The sequence below is a fragment of the Phanerochaete carnosa genome (assembly GCF_000300595.1).
Source record: "Phanerochaete carnosa HHB-10118-sp unplaced genomic scaffold PHACAscaffold_1, whole genome shotgun sequence".
NCBI classification, from domain to species: domain Eukaryota; kingdom Fungi; phylum Basidiomycota; class Agaricomycetes; order Polyporales; family Phanerochaetaceae; genus Phanerochaete; species Phanerochaete carnosa.
In genome coordinates, this window is record NW_006767628.1 from 704149 (window position 1) to 721558 (window position 17410).

Sequence of the window (17410 nt, forward strand, 5' to 3'; positions counted from 1 at the left end):
CATCGATGGCCTACGAAAACAACAAGGACACTCGGTGCCCGCGTCTTGCCCGGCGTACGCTTGGGCACGGCGCTTATTGGGACGCGCCCTAACTTTGGCAGGTTATGTGGTTTGCGCCTGCCAGGCGCGGCCAGCGATCCGCGTATCCAAGACAGAAACAACGGCCTGGGAGATACTGTAAGTCTTTGCGCTACTGACTTGATGTGGCTCATAATATTATGGTTTGTCCAGCGCTCCGGAGTTCAACGTTCAATTTGAATGCTCCGAACGTAGAAACGCCCAGTAGTACGATGTCAGAAGGGCCGCTGGGCCCGCGCAGGGCGATACGGTCGCTGTATCGCCGTACGGAGTAGGTCTCTTGTGCTCGTCGTAGCCGTCGGGCGTACGACTTCCTCATCACGGACCTTATCGTCCGTAGGCAATGTAGTTAGAGTTTGGCTCAATCAGGCACGGGCTGTTCTGATATCAACGTGCCTACTCACGTCCTGTCTATTCCCCCAGACTGCCTTGGCATACTCTCAGTCTTCTCCCTTCTTTCACTTCGCATGCCTCATGAGTAACTCCAGACCGCGAGTTCATGCCTCGTCTCTCTCTACCTGGCAACTAGTTGAACCGTCTTCGTTGCAGCCCACTCTTGGCCAAGCAATGGCTGAAGACCAGTCGCCCGGCGCAATCATAGCAAGTGCATCGACTGCTGCGCTTAACTCGCTGCAAGAGCTCCTGGATGCTGCCAATACACTTCCTTGCATCAAGTATGTCGCAAGCGTAGCAGTCAAGATCTTACAAACTATTGATGTGAGCGTTCCCCTTCATGGCGAGAGCTGCGCATGCTGACAAGCGTCCTAAGCAAATAAAAACGACCGAGCGGGAGCTGCAGCTCATTGGGTTGCGCGCGCGGAATATTGTCGTTGCTGTCGCAAGTTCTTGCAAGGGAGCTGGGGCGACCCTCAATAGTCAGCTGCAAAATGATCTCACACAGCTCACCAAGTAAGTATGCTTCCCTCCAACTCTTGATGTCACTTGTGAAATGATCTATAATTTTAGTACCATGCACGAGATTCTGCGCTATGTGCAGGAACTTTCATCACGTAGCAAACTCAAGAAGGTCTTTTACAAGACACAGGATGCGACTGCCGTAAGGTCACTCGACAATGAGCTGGTGCATTCCTTCCACCTCTTTACGGTCTGTGCGCTGTATCTGTCCGCAGCACGCAAAACTGAGAGATTCCCCAGATACAAAGCAGCGTTAATCTTCGTGTGAGACAAGACGAAATGATCGGTATGCTTAAGAGCATGTCTATCCCGGTTCGTATGATTCCTGCTTCGGTATGCAATCGCTTCTCATAAAGCAACACTCAGGAGACACAGCCTCTGCCCATCAAAGACGTCCGCCTCGATGTCCCTGAAGGGCTGTACATTATCCGCAACAGCAGAGACGGCAGTGTTGTCGAGTGCGAGCACATCAAGTCGAGCCCGACGTTCGTTCATGCTTATGTTGCCCCATGCGGCAAGAATGTCAGTCCGTATCAGCTTTGGACGATATATTCTAGACGAGGGCTAGACTTTCGATATACAATTCGGAACTTTGCAACAGGATCGGTGCTAGATCGCCAACTGGGAGAGGACGGGGGGAACCAGGTCGTGTGCTGGTCCTCTCGAGGAGGGGATAGCCAGACATGGGAGTTCATGGGGAGTAGGCAATCAGAGACGTAAGGAGACATATCCTGTTTTGCGAGCTGCGTGGCTCACTGGCAGTAATGCACAGCACAGATTATTTCTATCTACGAGGCTGTAACTCGCACATCGTCCTCGATGCAAGGTGTCCCAGTGGAGATGGCTGCAACTACCTTCACATTACCGAGGAATCTCCGAGTGGTCCATTGAAATGGCAAGAATGGTGCCTTGTCCGCCTTCCGTGGTCCTCCATCCTGCCCTTCCCCTCGCAGAACCCTTCACCACCTATCCCTCTCACCGGCAATGATCTCCCTCGGCGGCAATTTCTGCTCCAGAACGTCGCCTCAGGCTGGTACGCGACCGCAATAGGGCTCACGGACATGGAAGACTCGCCGAATGTGATCGTCTCTGCGGACGCCGCGAAAGCGACGCGGTGGTATCTGCTGCACCAGGGCGCCGAGCCCGAGGCGCGAGCCACGGCCCCTGCAGCACGTGAAGATCTCTTTGCGCTCGTCGCGCGGAGCGACCGACGGCTTGCGACACTCGACCACTTCTACTCGCGGCACATCCAGGCTGTATACCGGCGCTTCGGGCCGCAGGACCCGGCACATGCGTGGCGCGTGCTCCCTGCGCACGCCCCCGGCGCATTCATCTTCGCGAACCGCGCGAGCGGCGCGCTGCTCTGCCAGACGCAGATGACTGGCCCGCTCGCGACGGCGCCCGCGAAGGATGCACACAACGGCGCGTGCCAGTGGCGCCTCGTCGACGCCGCAGACGGAGAGCTGTGCCGCGTTCTCTACGACTCGTCGCTCACGATCATCCCGCCGGACCTTGCGGGCCCACCCCAGGCTGCGATGCCGACGCCCGCGACGGGCGTGCAGAAATTCTTGCGGACGAAGTCCATATCGCATGATTCTCAACGGCAGTTCATCGAGAGCCTACGATACGAGCACGAGGTTATACGCGACATGCTGTTCAAAGTAGGCTACACGAGCCTTGTCGTGGCGCCGCAGCTCATCCGGGGCTGGAGAGATGGGAAGGTTCATGAGGTGTCAGTCGTCGTGCGGGATGAGGAGGACGCGCTGGGCGTGCAGAGGTTCCGCGGGAAGGGGATGTACAATTTTGAGAAGTGTGAGCGTCGGTGAGAGATCTATATACCCCCTGTGCACTTCGTGTCATACTGTCATGAATATTACATAGTCCGGACGGTTCTCCCGGATTCCACAGTATTCTTTCACTTTCTATACACCTCCGTATATTCATAGTATAATCTAGGTATCGAGTCTGACATGTATAAAAGGAGCTCGTACTGCTCAATAACAAGCCAGACTCGAGCTGGTCTTTACTCACCCACTTTACTCTCGTCTGTCTCCTCAGCCTTGTCGTAGCCCAGTCCAGTTGGATTGTAGGTTGCTGACACATACTGTGTTAGCATGCTTATTGCCGTTATGGCCAGAACAGATACTCGTATGTACTGAAATACACACTTATTGATACCACGAGAAAGCATTGCGTGACGAGTGGGGTAGTAAGACTGAGGGCAGCTATGTAAGTCAAGCAAGTTTACGAAGATGACGGCTCTGAATCCCTGCTTCATGGATCCAGATTTTAAAGAGGCGGGCAATAACGATCTATGTAAGGCGTCATTGTTCATAAAGATCATGCCTGCCAGTGTGCACGCAGACCGTTAACATGCACTTCCGCAAGTACCAGAGCCCACTTGCGAAGTTGTTATGCGCAGCCACCACGCCAATATCCACGATTTGGGGATAATTATAATCAGCTACGTCAAGTGTTCGATCATATGAGCGAACACATAAGGTAGCCGAAGCCATCCAGAATGCTCATAGTCACGGAATGTTAAGAGCAGTGGTGAATTAAGCAGATATTGTGGTACGATTATACAAAAAAGGAGAGCCTACGACCAATGCTTCAGCTCGCGGACCTTGCTTATAACTTCCTTGCTCATGTTCGATCCGCGCCCCTTGGTCTTCCCAAACACGACGACAGTGCCCCAGCGTCCTGCGCGCCCCGTCCTGCCTGCACGGTGCAGAAAATCGATCATGTTCCGTGGCGGATCCGTGACGAGCACATGCTTGATCTCGTGCGAGAAGTCAAGCCCACGCGAGAGGAGCGACGTCGTGATGAGCACATGAGGCGCATCCTCTTTCACGGGCGCGTCGGCGAGCTCCGCATCGACGGCAGCTTTGGGTCCAATGGGACGCAGGAACGCCTCAAGGTGCTTATTTGAGCCCCGCCCGCGCGCCTCAGCCGTGCTCGTCAGCGCAATGTTCGGGATGCTTTTTTCAGCGAGGTACTGCCCAAATTCCTCGACACGCGTGCTCTTGTTGCAGAAAATGAGTATCTTCGATCGCCGCCCATTTCCACTCGTCGAGTCCTTGTACCAGATCTGTCGGATCCGTGCCTCGATGTCGGCGCCTTTGTTACCACCAGTCCAGGACGCATGCTCCGTCTTCAATTTCGCGGGCAGCTTGTGCAGGTTAGGCGAGGCGAGGCGAATGAGCTCGGGGTGGTGGCCGTTGAGGTAGGTGGCGAGCGAGTTAGGGATGGTGGCGGAAGTTAGCAGGAAGTGGAATGGGTAGTTATAGACAACTAGTGGCGATGGTAGCGTCGTCGTACCTTCGGCCGGCTTCGGCGCGAGCACCGGCTGTCCGCGAGCAGCAGCAATATCAGCCAGCAGCATCCTAGTGGACTCCTCGAAGTCAGGGTCTGAAAAAAAAATTAGCCTTGATACTTTCGAGGTTGAGAGGAAACACACCGAAAAGTACATCGGCTTCGTCAACGACGACCCATTCCACACGATGAAGCCCAACTTCCGGCTCTCCTACAACGAACTTGCGAGACCTGATCTTACGACCTTCAGGATCAAAGTCCGCAGTCTCGTCAACGGGCTTGGCCAGGTCCCAGTTCCAACCATGCCCTCTGAACATCTCCAGCACCTTCGACGGCGTACCGACAAGCACATCGACCTGCTTTGCCTTGCTCCCGATAGCCCCATCGCCCTGGGCAGGCTCATCTGCCAGCTGTGCCGCCATCTTGGCTGCCGAAGACTGCTGCAAACCATGGTTCGCCTGCGACGCGCAGAGCACGCGCAGCTTGACATTGTGCAGAAGCGACTTTGCAGTCTTGGAGAGCTGACGAGAGAGCTCGTGTGTTGGAGCAAGGATAATCGCCCGTGGACTGACGACTCGTGCCTTGCCCTTCTTCGATGCGGCCTCAGGAATCTGCCCGGAGAGCTCGGAAGTTTTCAGGTCCTGCAATACAGGTAGCATGTATGCTAGCGACTTTCCGGAGCCTGTCTCTGACGCTAATAGATACTGTCGCCATTTCGACCCGTCTTTCGGCGGTGCGAAGAGGTGCTTTAGGGAAAGCGCTTGAATGGGTGTGGGCTGAGCATTAGGTCCAAGACTGTCGATGACGGAGGAGAGCAGACCCTCCATGACGGGTGGGGAGGTGAATTCAGTCGGCAGCGCAGATGCAACCTCGGTCTGCGTGCTCCTGTCAAATTCATCAGCCAGCGGATTCTCCACCCTCGGTTTTCGTGGCGGTGGTGTATTGAGGTTAAGGCCAGGATAGTCGACGGGGATACGCGGAGGAGGCGATCGGTGAGTATTCATTTCCCTTGTGCTACTCTTCGCTCTTTCTGTACTTCTCGCGCCTCTAGAGTCTCGTGCTTGAAGGCGCTCCTCGCGTTCGCGCTCTCGCTGGCGATATCGCGCTCTTCTTTGTCCGGCTGCCCGAGATTCTTCTGACTGGGTGAATCTGTCTGTGTCTGATTCCGGATGCGGTGCAGGGTCCCGAACAAACGATTCTCGAGCAGGAAGAGGAATCTTGGCCACCTCGAGATTCTTGGCTTGTTTAGAGCCGGCACGACCTCCTCGCTTCGGAGTGAGGTCTTTCGAGAGCCGAGTTCGTGATGAACCTGGGCTTGCTGTACGCCAAAATCCTCAGCAGTCTTCTGCAATATAGAAGATCATAAACGTACGTTGCTTGTTTCCCTTCCTCGTGGCCAGTAACGCGGAGGACGTGTGAAATGAGTGTGCCAAGAGTTCCAGCGGAAGGGCAGCTTTTGCCCGCTGCAGCGAGACTGAAGCGAGGAATGACATTGTTGAGATTTGAGGTATATGCCACGGGAGAACTTTATAACTTATAGAGACCAAGCTATTGAACCCATTGGCGGAGGACGTGAGCGGGAATTTTAGAAAAGCGAGCAGGGCAAACGCGGGTCGTGAGAACAACCTTCCGTAACTTACCAGAAGCGTGCGCGCCTATCCGAAAGCGAACCTCGAACGCTCCTCACCTCCGAACGTCCACGAACAAAAAATGGCCCGTCGCTCTGCACCACCAAATTCTGGCCCCGCCTACTATAGCGGCGCTTCGCGCGGTGCGCTCTCAGACCCAAACGAGTCAGCCTTCTCTGCCTTCCTCCGCAACGAAATCTTTGCACCGGAGAAGATCCCAGGAAACCTGAGCATTGTGACCGGTGTCACAGTGTTCCTTGGTGGCATTGCGGCTATCAGGACATGGGGAGACATACTCATTCCTGCGTAAAGGAAGCACGAGAGATGGATTGTTGCAGGGCATGAAGGTGTGTCCAGCTGCGCTTTTGGCCACATACTTTATCTTCTTAACGCCATTGCACAAAGGCCCGTAGTCCACGTAGTTGCGGCTCTCGTATAGCATAGATGCCATAGCCAAGAGCAGAGAATTGCGGAGGTCGCGCCATCAGTATTTGTGGCTGGGATGTGTTCACGGAAGTTGGAGAACAGTCTCCTAAAATATCACGGCATGTACCATGTCCCTCATGCTATCGGACGTGCTTGTATCGCACGGGAGTTCTGCGAGCCCGCGTCATATAATATCCTTGGCTGGCTCTCAAGCTGCACACGTTGAGCGTGAACACCCGGATCGTGTCCTGCAGCTGACTCTCAACTGGAATCGTTCAAAGATGCATATAATCGTACGACAGTGAACACGATATCACGAAAACCGCGCAATTGATGTTAACGGAGCAGATACAATCTCATCGGCAAAGATTCAACATTTCGAATTCAGATTGGTCCGAAAGCACATTCGCCGCGCATCCGAACCAATGCTGAATATGCTCCGAGGACGAACGTTAGTAACATCTTATTTAAGAAAATTCTAAGCCGGCTTTAAGCACTCACCTCTGGCTTTATGTATCATCCTGCGATACCATAAGCAGGTTAAAGGCTGTCGATAGGTCCTTCCAAAACCGCTGCACTTCGTGCGCAATGTTCTGGCGTACGCTGTCGCAGCATTTTTGACATAAACCATAACCTGAAACAGCTTCAAAGATATTTTGTAGCAACCACATGGAGCTGAGCGTGATTCTCAGCTCTTCGCCCGTGTAATAGCCCCTGCCAGCAACCAATTCCCGCACGCCCCTAAGCCACCAGGTGGATCACCCAAGGAAGTCATCACCCATATCACACACCGTCTTCACAGCCCTGTGGAATCGCAACTCGGCCCGATAATCTAGCGACGGGCTCATGCAACCGCCTTGCAGAACGTCAAACACCACATCGCGGAGCTGCGCACACTGAGCCTGCAACTTCGCCTTCCTTGGACTTACCATGTCCTTTTTCAGCAAGTTCCATCCCGTAGACCTCTATCAAACAGCGGTCGCACGCCCACCTTTACATCTCGTCAGAACTCAGGTCGTAATTGACGCTAATCACTCGAACGTACCGACACTGTAGGCAATAGTTTCTTTCAATCTGGTCCCGGCGCGTCGCTGTCTTCTCGTTCACGCAGCATAATTTACCCGTGGTACCTTAGCTAGCTGAACAGCAGCCAGCCTTGCTTCGCCGTGAACATGGATGGGTAACAGTCCTCCCAAATTCAGGGTACCCGGTCACCACTTGGCTGTGCTGAGAATTGCTGGAACCAGTGTCCAGCGTCTCCAGATGGCTTACGGTGTTCCAACGCTTTCAGACGGGTTGGTAAGTTACTGATGCCGCAGCCTATGGTATGGAGGGTGTCTCCAGAGGCCGTACCCCAGCTGGGAGAACTAGCAGCAAGTGTACCATGATATAAGTGCTGCGATCTCTGAGCTCTGATGTCCTGCGCACACTTTGCAGCGTGGGGCGTCGATGGCGGCGTGGCGGCCCCGGAGTGGGACTTCGTATTCCTGAACGGGATAGCTATTGATCTCATCTGATCAAGGTATCTTGCAGTGTATAAGATGGCGTGGCGAAGTGTGACGTGGCAATTCTCAGCCACGAGCCTTTCCTCCCCGCAATGGCCCAAATTCCCCTCACCACCGCTTACCTTCTCGGGTTGGTGTTGGAGACTCTAAGTTATGGTGTGTCGATGGCCCACCACTTGAAGTTGAGCGAACGCTAAGCACAGGGTATGCTTAGGCATGTACATCGTGTTATTCCTTTTCTCCATGTATTTCTTGGTAGGCGATGGGAGCCGGAAGCGCAGGGGCTCTAGGATGGCCAAGTCGATGCTTTTCATTATTATTGGCAACGTCATTCTCTTCGCCACTATCACTGCTGTAAGCGCCACAAGAACGTTCCCTGCGCTCGGATTTATGTGGAATGTCAGGGATGGATCATCGTCAATATCAGGAGCTTCACAGGCTTCATTGGTCATAGCGGCGATTCTAACTGGACACTTATGTACTTCGCCTCATTTTCCGGAGGAACAACTGTTGCTATCGTAGCTTTATATCTAGTCGAAACAGCCGTGGCAGACTCCATAATGGTATGCTCCCTCTTCTTCATGTCATCGTGCTTTCGCAATAACCGTGTGTTTACGCATAGGTGTATCGGCTGTGGATAGTGTGGCAACACAAGCGGTCGATTATGGCGTTACCTGGCTGCACGTATCTCGCCACCCTAGGTATGCTAAACTAATATGTTTTCTGTCCACAGACTCATCGGTATTCTAGTCGGTGGAGCGAATGTTATCTACCGTATGCGCAAGCTGACTCCTAACGAAGACTTCTTTGAGTCTCCCTGTGGTACGATTCTATGCGGTACACGGCGGCAGGCAAACGAATCGTGGTTGATGGATGCACAGCGCCTTGGATTGCCTGTACTCTGACATGTACTGTTGCGTACGTTCAACTTAGCTTAATCCCTCTGAACAGCGTTGACGAGGTACCAGCACGAATATATACTGCTCGGGTGCGTCTTCTTGCCGAGTCAATTCAAACCGGAAGCTACTCACTTGGCAGTAGGATTATTGTCGTACAAGATCTGGAGTACGCAGCGAGAAGTGAGACGCGCTCAGTCAGCTTATCTGCGCTCTACAGTAGCTTCGGTGGGTATCACTTGGCCATCCAGGTTCTTAACTTGACAAGTGTATTGCAGAGAAGCGTGGCTGTATTTGTTGAGAGCGCTTTACTGCTCACGTACGTCCCGCTGTTTATATTTACAGTCGCAGGTTTGTGATGCGGTCTTGCAGCACCTCAAGTGCAGTGCTCGCGATCACCTACTTCACTCACTCGTTCGCATTGTTCCCCTGCATGGGTATTGTGCGTCTCCGGTTTTCTCCCCTCTGATAACTTCGCTGACTCACCAAAAGGCTGCCCCACTCATTGGCTTCGCCTACTGCCTCATTATTGTCCGTTTCGGCTTACGCGGTGCTTTCAAAGCAGACAGTCCAACCCTGTCCTCCAAAAAAATTCCTCCGCTGCAGCCCTCGTACTCAAATCCTGTTGCAAAATCGGCAGCTATCGACGCGATGCACGAATCGGAGACCGTCATGATGGGCGGCATCGAGCCTGATGCTGCGAAGACTTCCCAGACGGACGCAGTACTAGAATGGCTCCAGACTTATTCCCCCAGTCACGTTTGATTTTGTCGTGGCCTATGCGATGTTACTAGTTTTCGTGAGCTCTTGGAAGGCTGAACCGGTCGACGATTCGAACCCGACGCTCGCACGTTAGAGTAGAATGAGCATGAAGACTAAGGGTACAACACTAAATACTAGGCTAAATACAGATAGCATGAACGAACAACTGTACAGATACTTCGCCATTGGTATTTGTAGGATAACGCACCACGAGTATGAGAATTTTCCGTCCGGAAAGCAATTGCACGACAGCAGACTTAACGTGATATGTACAATAACCTGCCCAACCCTTGCAGTGAGCACAGTACCAACCAAGGGTATCCAAAAAGATGACGAGCCTCTACATGCCCTCGCATGTCCAGATGCCTTGCTCGACGACGTTGGTCGCACTGGCGACGCAGCCTTCGAGAAGGGGAATCCCGCAGCTCGCATACGAGCCGCACAGCCACAGACCGGGGGTCTTGTTTGCCTTGTCCGCCGCGAGGACGCCCGCGCCTTGGATCGACCCAAGGCGGCCAGCGCCCTGCGCCTCGCAGCCCCAGCGCCACCCGCCCTTCGCGCCGTCCGTCCACAGCGCACGCAACGCACGCTTGCTCTCGCGCGTCACAAGCGCGCGCTCGAGGCAGACGGAACTCAAGATCGAGTCCTTGCGCGGCGCGACGATCGGGTTCGTCGTCTGGTACACGCCCTTGACGCGCGGCAGGACGTGCGTCGCCATTGCACAGTCCGGCTGCACCGTCAGTGCCTTCCAGTCGTTTGGTGCGGGCCTCGGCAGCGTCTTGCGCGCCGCTGGCGAGGCCAGCACGAGGTTCAGGTCGCGTCTGTCGAGCTCCGAGGCGGGGAGGAGCGACGGGTCTGTGTGGTTGATGACGACGGTGCGGCAGTACTTGAAGTTGGAGAGGCACTCTATTTGGGCTTGCACGAGCGAGCGATGCTCTTCCATGTTAGGCGGATCCTTCGGGTCGGCTACGGTGGGAAGGGATTGAAGGTAGGAAGTCAGGAGCGGGATGGCGTGGTTGGCTTGCGTGGCGCAGATGATGTGCGAGAAGCCATGGAAGGTGCGATCACCGGCACAGTGGATGTCTACGGTAGGTCCCAGCGATGTATGGGGATTGTACTCAAGACCGAGGATGGAACATGACGTGTGGATGTTTCCAGGAGAGATCAGAGCAGTAATCTTTTGCACAACGTCTCGGACGCCGTTCATTACGACATAGTGGTGCGCGCCGATAGTCAGATATATATAATCTACACAGGAACATTAGATCTGAACTGAAGTGCAGACACTCTGCGACATACCCAAGAACTCCTCGACCGGGTGGTCCCAAATTTCTTTTGCGCCGGCCGTGCAAACAGCAGAGAAAAGAGGCATGAGAACACGAATAACGAAGTCTCGCCACCGTGTGTCCAATCCGAGAAGCCTGGAAAAAGGACTCTTAGGTGCAGTCGCCTCGCGCCATTCACGTAGGGTCATATCACTGCGCATCCTATGAGGTATTGGAAGCCACAGGGGTATCGAGCAAGAAGTTTTGGGGATGCGAATACGTTCTGGGGTATGGAGGGGCATGGAGTATGCGAGAAGTCGAAGGTAGAATGCACCTATGAGCAATGCACCGAAAGCAAAGGCAAGATAGGCACGTGCTTGGGCTGCAAACGCGAGCAGGGGCGAGGAAGGGATGCGCCGCGGCGGCCTAGCCGACGCAGGCATACTGACACCTTTCGTGCCAGAAGCACCGTTGTAAATCATGGTTGCATTGATTTCGCTCGTCGCGTCCTCCGCGAGGTACTTCAAAGTCGAGAACGAGTAGGTGAAATCGGCAACACGAAAGGTAACGCCCAGCTCCCTATACAGCTCTATCAGCTGCTTGTAGTAGCCTATTCTCAAGGTCAATGCACGAGCAGTACAATGCATGGCGATGCGAACCCACCTCCCTGGAATGAACGCATCGGCACGTCGATCCTCTGCTTGCCACTTCCGCCTGGCACCGCTACCGAGATAGACTGCGAGTCCATGCCAATCGTCGACGCCTATCGAAGAGACAACATGATGAGCACAGGACGACGATGACTTAGGCCCGAAGGATCGCGCGGGGCATTGTAGACCCGTCGACACCTTGTATGTTGGTAGCCGAGATCATCGACCCCGTGCCACGAACTTCACGGCTGCCATCTATGTATGACTGATCGTTCGCGCAGCAAGAGGCCATACAGTGCGAGAAGTCGAACAAAGGGAATATGCCCAGATACACAACTCACTTTTTCGAACAAGTGCACCTCAACATGGACCTCCCCATGATCTGAACCCTGTGCCAGACGGTAGGCAGCAGTCAGGCCCGCTAGGCCACTGCCCACGACTGCGACTTTGACCGTCCGTTTGCCGGATTGCATCGCTTTGGGGGCGAAAGGTAGGATGCTTCGCTTGACAGAGTTTGACGAGCGAGGGGAAATTTCTCAGTCCAGCCGGCTGGTGCTTATAAGCTATGCTAACGGAAGTGGGGCGGGTGCAGACGAGGAGTTGACACCGCAGTGAGAGGTAAAAGGAAGCTTGGGAATAGCCCAGCCGTGTTCTAGGTAGGTAGCGACGTCGTTATGCGCGAGGCTTTTGACCGAGGGTAGCCGGTGTGGGTAAATCGACTAGGCCGGAGTGATGCACGCCCATCTAAGCCTCGTGTAGTCATACTCGCTGCCAGTTGTTACCCGGGACACAGCTGCGGTCCATCTTGACCTCTTGAAAGCTTGTCGATGGAGAAGGAGAAGCGTAGAAAGCGATACACGCAACGCTGGGATTTCAGCCAGGAGAAGCATTACAGGTCGTTCAACAAACAGACTGGATATCCTCCGGTTCTACTGTATGTCGGATTCTTCACATTGCGATCGATACCGGTTGGAATTGCCATCTTATCGAGGGCTCGTCAGATTAAAGTTGACTGAGCCAGGATCAAGGCTCGAGTGTATGCGCTGAAACGGTTTCAGTGTTAGTTTATTGCAACATTACTAGTAAGCTCATTAACGGTTCTAGCTGTGTACATATTGGTTTCGTCGTATCGACGCTGAGCAGAGCTCTTGACTCGCACAGATGGAAAGTGGAAGAGACAGGAACGGTCGCGGACAGGTGATAGTGGCAGATTAATCGTTGCTGTAGCCGTATCAATTCCCACGATTTATATCCGCTTCTTCGATTACACTGCGTTCGTTACGAACTCTAGCAATCCCACCATCATGTCCACTGTGCTTGCCACTACCGTGCCCCGGAAGACGGCAGCTCGTTTGCCAAAGCCTGCCGCGCGATACTGGAAAGGAAAGGCCCCGAAGGGTGCAGGCGAGCCACCATCAGACTCCGACGCAGAGGAGGAAGAGGAGGAAGAGCAGCTCGAGGAGGGAGATGAGGCCGTAGAGGACATTGGGGAGGAAGGCCTTGAGGTACGACAGCAAGCTCCGAAGGTCCCGGGTAGGGGTATCAATGTCACATTGAGGGATGTCAACATCTCGAAGGAGGGAAAGGTTATTGTCGCGGGCAGGGAAGAGGTTGGACGCACGGAAGCGGAGCTCGGTACGCTTACTTTCCATCATCCTAGACCTATAATTTATGACAATTGGTATCCACAGAGGAGTCCGAAGAGGAGGAGGAGGAGAAGGAGGAAGAGGAGGAGGAGGAGGCCAAGCCTGGCGAGGAAGAGGTACGAGTATTGCATTCCCTTAACCCCGGTTATCCGTGAATGACTTCATGCTAGTCTAGCGAATACGAGACCGAATCCGAGTCTGAGGAGGAGCCGCCGAAACCTCAGTTTAGACCTGTATTCATCCCAAAGTATGTCATACCAGTAGATACCGAGGGCAACCTAACCAGAGTCGCAGACGCGCTCGTGTGACCGTTGCCGAGAAGGAAGCTCTGGCACAGGACACGGAGGAAGCCGTCAAGCGGAAGGAAGAAGAAGCCGAAGAGCGACGGAAACAGAGTCACAACATGGTTGCAGAAAGCATTAAACGGGAACTACAAGAAAGCATGTTACGCTATTTTAGTCACTCATCCTGCTTTTCTGACACTGCCGTCTTACAGAGGAGAAAGAGGCGGAGGTCCCTGATGTTGATGACATTGACGGCCTGGAACCTGAGGGCGAGTTTGAAGCATGGCGACTGCGCGAGCTAGCTCGTATCAAGCGTGATAAAGAGGAGTCTGTCCGCAGAGAGCTCGAGCGCGAAGAGATTGAACGCCGAAGAGCCTTGCCAGAGGAGCAAAGACTTAAGGAGGACCTCGAGCACGCTGAGAAGAGTAGAAAAGAGAAGCCAAAGGGACAGCAAAAGTTCCTCCAGAAGTATTGGCATAAGGGTGCATTCCACCAGGTATGCCTGTGATAGCATTGCTCCATGTCATACGCTGACCATATGATATTCGCAGGATGAAGAGATTCTCGAGAGGCATGACTTCACGGAAGCTACTGAGTCTACGGTAGACATCTCGCTGTTGCCGAAGGTCATGCAAGTCAAGAATTTCGGAAAACGCGGACGCACCAAGTACACACATTTGTTGGACCAGGATACAAGTGTTACCACTGGCGGTATCAGTGGCGCCGGTTCGGCACGACCGAGCGGCAAGCCTGACATTGTGTGCTTCCAGTGCGGGGGCCCGCATGTCAAGAAAGGTATGCGTCGCCCAACTTGCGGCCAGCAGTGCTTTAACGCTAATCCTCCGAGTAGACTGCCCGCAGAACACTGGCCCGCTTAAGGTTGGCACGGGCGCAAACAGCACCGTGCCCGGCGAGCGCAAGTGGGGGCCGCGTAACGATCGCGAAGATCGCAGGGACTCGTGGCGCGACCGCGACCGCGACGACGGGTACCGCCGACCACGCGACGGCCATGACGACGACCGCGACAGGCGGCGGGCCGAGCGGCATGACCGACACGATGATCGAGTTCGGCGCAGAGACCACGATGACCGCCGAGACGATCATGATCGCTGGCGCGAGAAAAGCGACAGCTACGGCTCGCGACGGAGAAGTCAGTCGCCCCGGAGAGAGACGTGGCGAGACGAAAATTCACGGCGGGATAAGCACCGGCCGAGAGACAGCTCTGTCGAACACGACCGTGAGGAGAAGCGGCGGAGAATTGACTAAGCTAACTTCATGTACCTGTACGTTTTCGCGCGGTTATGTTTGGTTCGTTGTCTCACGGCTCGCTACACTCACTGGCACCACTGAGATGATTGAGACATACCCTGCTTGGCGTGAAACGCTCAACAACGACGGAAATGCCGTTTGTGTTGTGGGCGCTATTCACTCCGCGTTGAAGCTGTGGCCATTATTCAGGCTTTGTTTCCCGCGTTTAAACCAGAATTCTGGCTCAATATACCGCGCATGGTCTTCTATTCAAAGGTAGGCCGTTGAGTACAGCCCTGATGTTTTCGTTCCAGTGCAAAGGGTCTCTAACTGCCATGGGTGAGCGCTGGCTTGAGGCAATCCCCTGACAGCTGTTATTAGCCGACGTTATGCAGCCGCGGCTATAATTTATGGCGTACTTAGCTCAAAGTCGTAATCCTGATGGATTTACTGAGGTACCAGATGTGATAATGGGGACATATCATTCATACATACACGAAACATTAGTGAGTTACAGGTGGAATATTTCTGAGAGACGATTCTATTCATGTCGTATCCTCGCGGGGAAGAAAGCTCTATATAGTTCCTTATTCTGAGGGCACATTGCACCTAATCGCGCTCGTCTCACCTGGTGATGCGAAGGGGGTTGCGCTGCAAGTAAGAAACTCGTCCGACTACGCATGTTACGCGAAAACCGGCCCCGGAAGGATGGCCTTGAATTGAGATTAGCATCAGCAAAAAAATCGGTTATAGATCAGGGATGAGTTGCCAGGCAAGCGCCTAACAGGATGGCGAACGCTGGCAATGCAAGGACACGCGATACCTGACTGGTATTGCATTGCAAATCGTAACTCAGACCGGTATGTTATTATAAGTTGAATCCTATCCTGATACCACTAAACATGACATGAGTTGCTCGCCCAGATCTCGGTTATGACATGACGTCATCCGTCTCGCTTTCCGAGACGTGTTTCTCGCCGCCCATCGCATCCACGCCGTCTGCCCAATAAGATTCCTTCGACCTCCCCTAAAGTCACTCCCGGCGAGTTTCCTTTTATGAAACTGCATATATAGAAGGCGTCGATGGCCTTCCGTTCTCGCCGCTTCTTCCTCCTGGTCACCACCATACCCCGCCTCTGCTTACTCCCTCCGAACAGTATCTCCGCCGTGTCTCGCTAAGCTCAATATGTCACAAACGTATGTATATGCAATTTTTCTCTCGTGCTGCAGTGCACCTGACTACATGTATTCGTACGCGCGACAGCTGCGGCACCGACTCCTGCCTGTCCATACAGTTTGCAAGGGTTCTTCAATGCGGGGTGGCGGCTCGAGCATCCAAGGTCTGTTGAGATTATCCTGCATATATGTGTCTCTGACACAGGACCCTTCCGCATCGCTCTCAGTGTGACATGTAGAGTATGTGACATGCACATATGCGCTTGATTCCTTGATGTTCTCATGTACAGGCCCTCGTAAGACATCGCCCTTTCATTCAGTAAGCGGTGCCTGCTTGTATCGCAGCACCCCAACCTACGACTCTGCCCAGTCCGTCTTGCAACGGCGAGCGCGTTAGCGTCAACTCACGGGGCGTAGGTCTTTCTGAGTCAGTCTTTAAAACCTCGCATACTGACAGTGCTCCTACAGGCTGTACGGCCCGTTCTTGTGCTTCGGGATCCGCGAAATATCCTCACGGTACGCATTGCAGTCTGCGGGTGTCTACGTACATAGGTATTTATGTGCATAACTTGTCTAGGGTACAAGTCACGCGCATCGTGCACTAAGTATACGGCCGCTCCGGGGACAGCCTTTTTTGTCTGACGCTCACATTCACTGCGAAAGCGCTACCCTCTGGACGCCGTTGTATTTTATCTACGAGTTTTGTACCTATTGTAGTTTTGTGAATATATAAATTGCTATCTTAAATTTTTATGTGCGAGCTGGCCCCCAAAGATCCGATTATTGAATAAACCTTGCGAGCGCCCTGGCAAATGCCACCCAGCCTGGCGCTCCCTGGTAATGCATTGCCAACCTTAACTGAATGATAAAGGTCCCCAGGCTGGTGAGCCTTGGAAATCATACAGGTGCTCTATCTACTATGGCAATGGCAATCTCAGGGTGGGTTGACTTATATTCATGGGTGCCTTTATCTAGCTTGGCCAGATTAGATCATTGGGTAATTTTTTGCTGATGAGAGATTCGTGGGCGCCTAGATGCGGCGAAACCGACCCGTACAGACCCGCAGCCAGTAGGACAAAGAAAAAACAGCGACCGTAGAACAAACCAGACCAACACACAGACCACAGACGCGTAGAAGAAACTAGACCAACAAACAGACCACAGACACACACAGGGCGGGCGGGAGGGCAGACGAAAACAAGCCTGAGAGTGAGCAACGGTGAGAAACAACAAGGTGCACGCTGTGCTGAGAGACCAACCTTAGGGTAGCAAAGGTGAGAGACGAGAAGGAGTGTGCTGCACCCCTAACTGTCCCGCGTTCTGCGTACTCCTCGAAGAGGGGTCCCACTCGGAGCACGCCGTTCGCCACTCACGTCAGTGGCAGCACGACCGAGACCTCTTCCGGTTGGGTGTCCGCTGGACATTTCCCGCGCTGCGGGTACTGACTCAGACGCTGTCTGAGTGCGCACATCCCGGGAAAAACGCGGCGCGATTAGATCAGTGTAAAGATACTTTAAACACGAATAAATTCCACATCTGGCTTGTCAAGGAGCTCAAGAAAAGAAAAGAGGATACCAATAAGGTCCGGTTTGTCCGCCAGAGCACAACCCCCCCCC

The 17410-nt window shown here is 53.7% G+C and overlaps 8 protein-coding genes across 8 annotated transcripts; 5 read left to right on the forward strand and 3 right to left on the reverse strand.

The window, feature by feature from the left end:
• Positions 1 to 275: 275 nt before the first annotated feature.
• PHACADRAFT_203561 (uncharacterized protein) lies at positions 276 to 3025 on the forward strand. Its single transcript, XM_007389741.1, has 6 exons — positions 276 to 795; positions 848 to 987; positions 1045 to 1183; positions 1234 to 1305; positions 1360 to 1709; positions 1766 to 3025. The coding sequence occupies exons 1-6, from the start codon at positions 553 to 555 to the stop codon at positions 2817 to 2819; spliced, it is 1998 nt and encodes a 665-aa protein (XP_007389803.1). The 5' UTR covers positions 276 to 552; the 3' UTR covers positions 2820 to 3025.
• A 524-nt stretch (positions 3026 to 3549) lies between these two features.
• PHACADRAFT_246197 (uncharacterized protein) lies at positions 3550 to 5737 on the reverse strand. Its single transcript, XM_007389742.1, has 3 exons — positions 5681 to 5737; positions 4454 to 5626; positions 3550 to 4404 (listed from the first exon to the last, which is right to left on the reverse strand). Exons 2-3 carry the CDS (start codon positions 5133 to 5135, stop codon positions 3593 to 3595), a joined length of 1494 nt encoding a protein of 497 aa, XP_007389804.1. The 5' UTR covers positions 5136 to 5626; positions 5681 to 5737; the 3' UTR covers positions 3550 to 3592.
• Positions 5738 to 6012: 275 nt separating this feature from the next.
• Positions 6013 to 6556, forward strand: PHACADRAFT_246199 (uncharacterized protein). Its single transcript, XM_007389743.1, has 2 exons — positions 6013 to 6283; positions 6342 to 6556. The coding sequence occupies exon 1, from the start codon at positions 6019 to 6021 to the stop codon at positions 6244 to 6246; it is 228 nt and encodes a 75-aa protein (XP_007389805.1). The 5' UTR covers positions 6013 to 6018; the 3' UTR covers positions 6247 to 6283; positions 6342 to 6556.
• Positions 6557 to 7959: 1403 nt separating this feature from the next.
• PHACADRAFT_189474 (uncharacterized protein) lies at positions 7960 to 9528 on the forward strand (the record flags this gene model as incomplete). The annotated part of the gene is made up of 10 exons (XM_007389744.1): positions 7960 to 8023; positions 8082 to 8221; positions 8272 to 8430; positions 8490 to 8568; positions 8618 to 8689; positions 8819 to 8855; positions 8909 to 8932; positions 8984 to 9082; positions 9136 to 9205; positions 9256 to 9528. The coding sequence occupies 10 exons, from the start codon at positions 7960 to 7962 to the stop codon at positions 9526 to 9528; spliced, it is 1017 nt and encodes a 338-aa protein (XP_007389806.1).
• A 98-nt stretch (positions 9529 to 9626) lies between these two features.
• Positions 9627 to 12070, reverse strand: PHACADRAFT_246202 (uncharacterized protein). Its single transcript, XM_007389745.1, has 5 exons — positions 11782 to 12070; positions 11454 to 11553; positions 10825 to 11400; positions 9864 to 10773; positions 9627 to 9804 (listed from the first exon to the last, which is right to left on the reverse strand). The coding sequence occupies exons 1-4, from the start codon at positions 11911 to 11913 to the stop codon at positions 9866 to 9868; spliced, it is 1716 nt and encodes a 571-aa protein (XP_007389807.1). The 5' UTR covers positions 11914 to 12070; the 3' UTR covers positions 9627 to 9804; positions 9864 to 9865.
• Positions 12071 to 12267: 197 nt separating this feature from the next.
• Positions 12268 to 12456, forward strand: PHACADRAFT_155488 (uncharacterized protein; the record flags this gene model as incomplete). The annotated part of the gene is made up of 1 exon (XM_007389746.1): positions 12268 to 12456. One exon carries the CDS (start codon positions 12268 to 12270, stop codon positions 12454 to 12456), a length of 189 nt encoding a protein of 62 aa, XP_007389808.1.
• Positions 12457 to 12724: 268 nt separating this feature from the next.
• On the forward strand, positions 12725 to 14851 carry PHACADRAFT_179677 (uncharacterized protein). The gene is made up of 7 exons (XM_007389747.1): positions 12725 to 13075; positions 13132 to 13202; positions 13257 to 13333; positions 13381 to 13526; positions 13583 to 13866; positions 13922 to 14165; positions 14221 to 14851. The coding sequence occupies exons 1-7, from the start codon at positions 12745 to 12747 to the stop codon at positions 14634 to 14636; spliced, it is 1569 nt and encodes a 522-aa protein (XP_007389809.1). The 5' UTR covers positions 12725 to 12744; the 3' UTR covers positions 14637 to 14851.
• A 927-nt stretch (positions 14852 to 15778) lies between these two features.
• Positions 15779 to 16518, reverse strand: PHACADRAFT_246207 (uncharacterized protein). Its single transcript, XM_007389748.1, has 5 exons — positions 16372 to 16518; positions 16264 to 16310; positions 16022 to 16207; positions 15883 to 15958; positions 15779 to 15815 (listed from the first exon to the last, which is right to left on the reverse strand). The coding sequence occupies exons 1-3, from the start codon at positions 16387 to 16389 to the stop codon at positions 16111 to 16113; spliced, it is 162 nt and encodes a 53-aa protein (XP_007389810.1). The 5' UTR covers positions 16390 to 16518; the 3' UTR covers positions 15779 to 15815; positions 15883 to 15958; positions 16022 to 16110.
• Between the last annotated feature and the right edge of the window lie 892 nt (positions 16519 to 17410).

Coding starts and splice junctions, on each gene's coding strand:
- PHACADRAFT_246197 (XM_007389742.1), bottom strand. CDS start 5,135: ATGGAGGGTCTGCTCTCCTCCGTCATCGACAGTCTTGGACCTAATGCT. Junction 4,405..4,453: donor CGAAGCCGATGTACTTTTCG/GTGTGTTTCCTC, acceptor TTTTTTTTTCAG/ACCCTGACTTCGAGGAGTCC.
- PHACADRAFT_246202 (XM_007389745.1), bottom strand. CDS start 11,913: ATGCAATCCGGCAAACGGACGGTCAAAGTCGCAGTCGTGGGCAGTGGC. Junction 11,554..11,781: donor AGGTGCACTTGTTCGAAAAA/GTGAGTTGTGTA, acceptor TCTCTTCGATAG/GCGTCGACGATTGGCATGGA. Junction 11,401..11,453: donor GATGCGTTCATTCCAGGGAG/GTGGGTTCGCAT, acceptor CCTTGAGAATAG/GCTACTACAAGCAGCTGATA.
- PHACADRAFT_246207 (XM_007389748.1), bottom strand. Junction 16,208..16,263: donor CACAAGAACGGGCCGTACAG/CCTGTAGGAGCA, acceptor AGAAAGACCTAC/GCCCCGTGAGTTGACGCTAA.
- PHACADRAFT_179677 (XM_007389747.1), top strand. CDS start 12,745: ATGTCCACTGTGCTTGCCACTACCGTGCCCCGGAAGACGGCAGCTCGT. Junction 13,203..13,256: donor CCAAGCCTGGCGAGGAAGAG/GTACGAGTATTG, acceptor ACTTCATGCTAG/TCTAGCGAATACGAGACCGA. Junction 13,334..13,380: donor AGACCTGTATTCATCCCAAA/GTATGTCATACC, acceptor CCAGAGTCGCAG/ACGCGCTCGTGTGACCGTTG.
- PHACADRAFT_203561 (XM_007389741.1), top strand. CDS start 553: ATGAGTAACTCCAGACCGCGAGTTCATGCCTCGTCTCTCTCTACCTGG. Junction 988..1,044: donor GATCTCACACAGCTCACCAA/GTAAGTATGCTT, acceptor CTATAATTTTAG/TACCATGCACGAGATTCTGC. Junction 1,710..1,765: donor GGGAGTAGGCAATCAGAGAC/GTAAGGAGACAT, acceptor AGTAATGCACAG/CACAGATTATTTCTATCTAC.
- PHACADRAFT_246199 (XM_007389743.1), top strand. CDS start 6,019: ATGGCCCGTCGCTCTGCACCACCAAATTCTGGCCCCGCCTACTATAGC.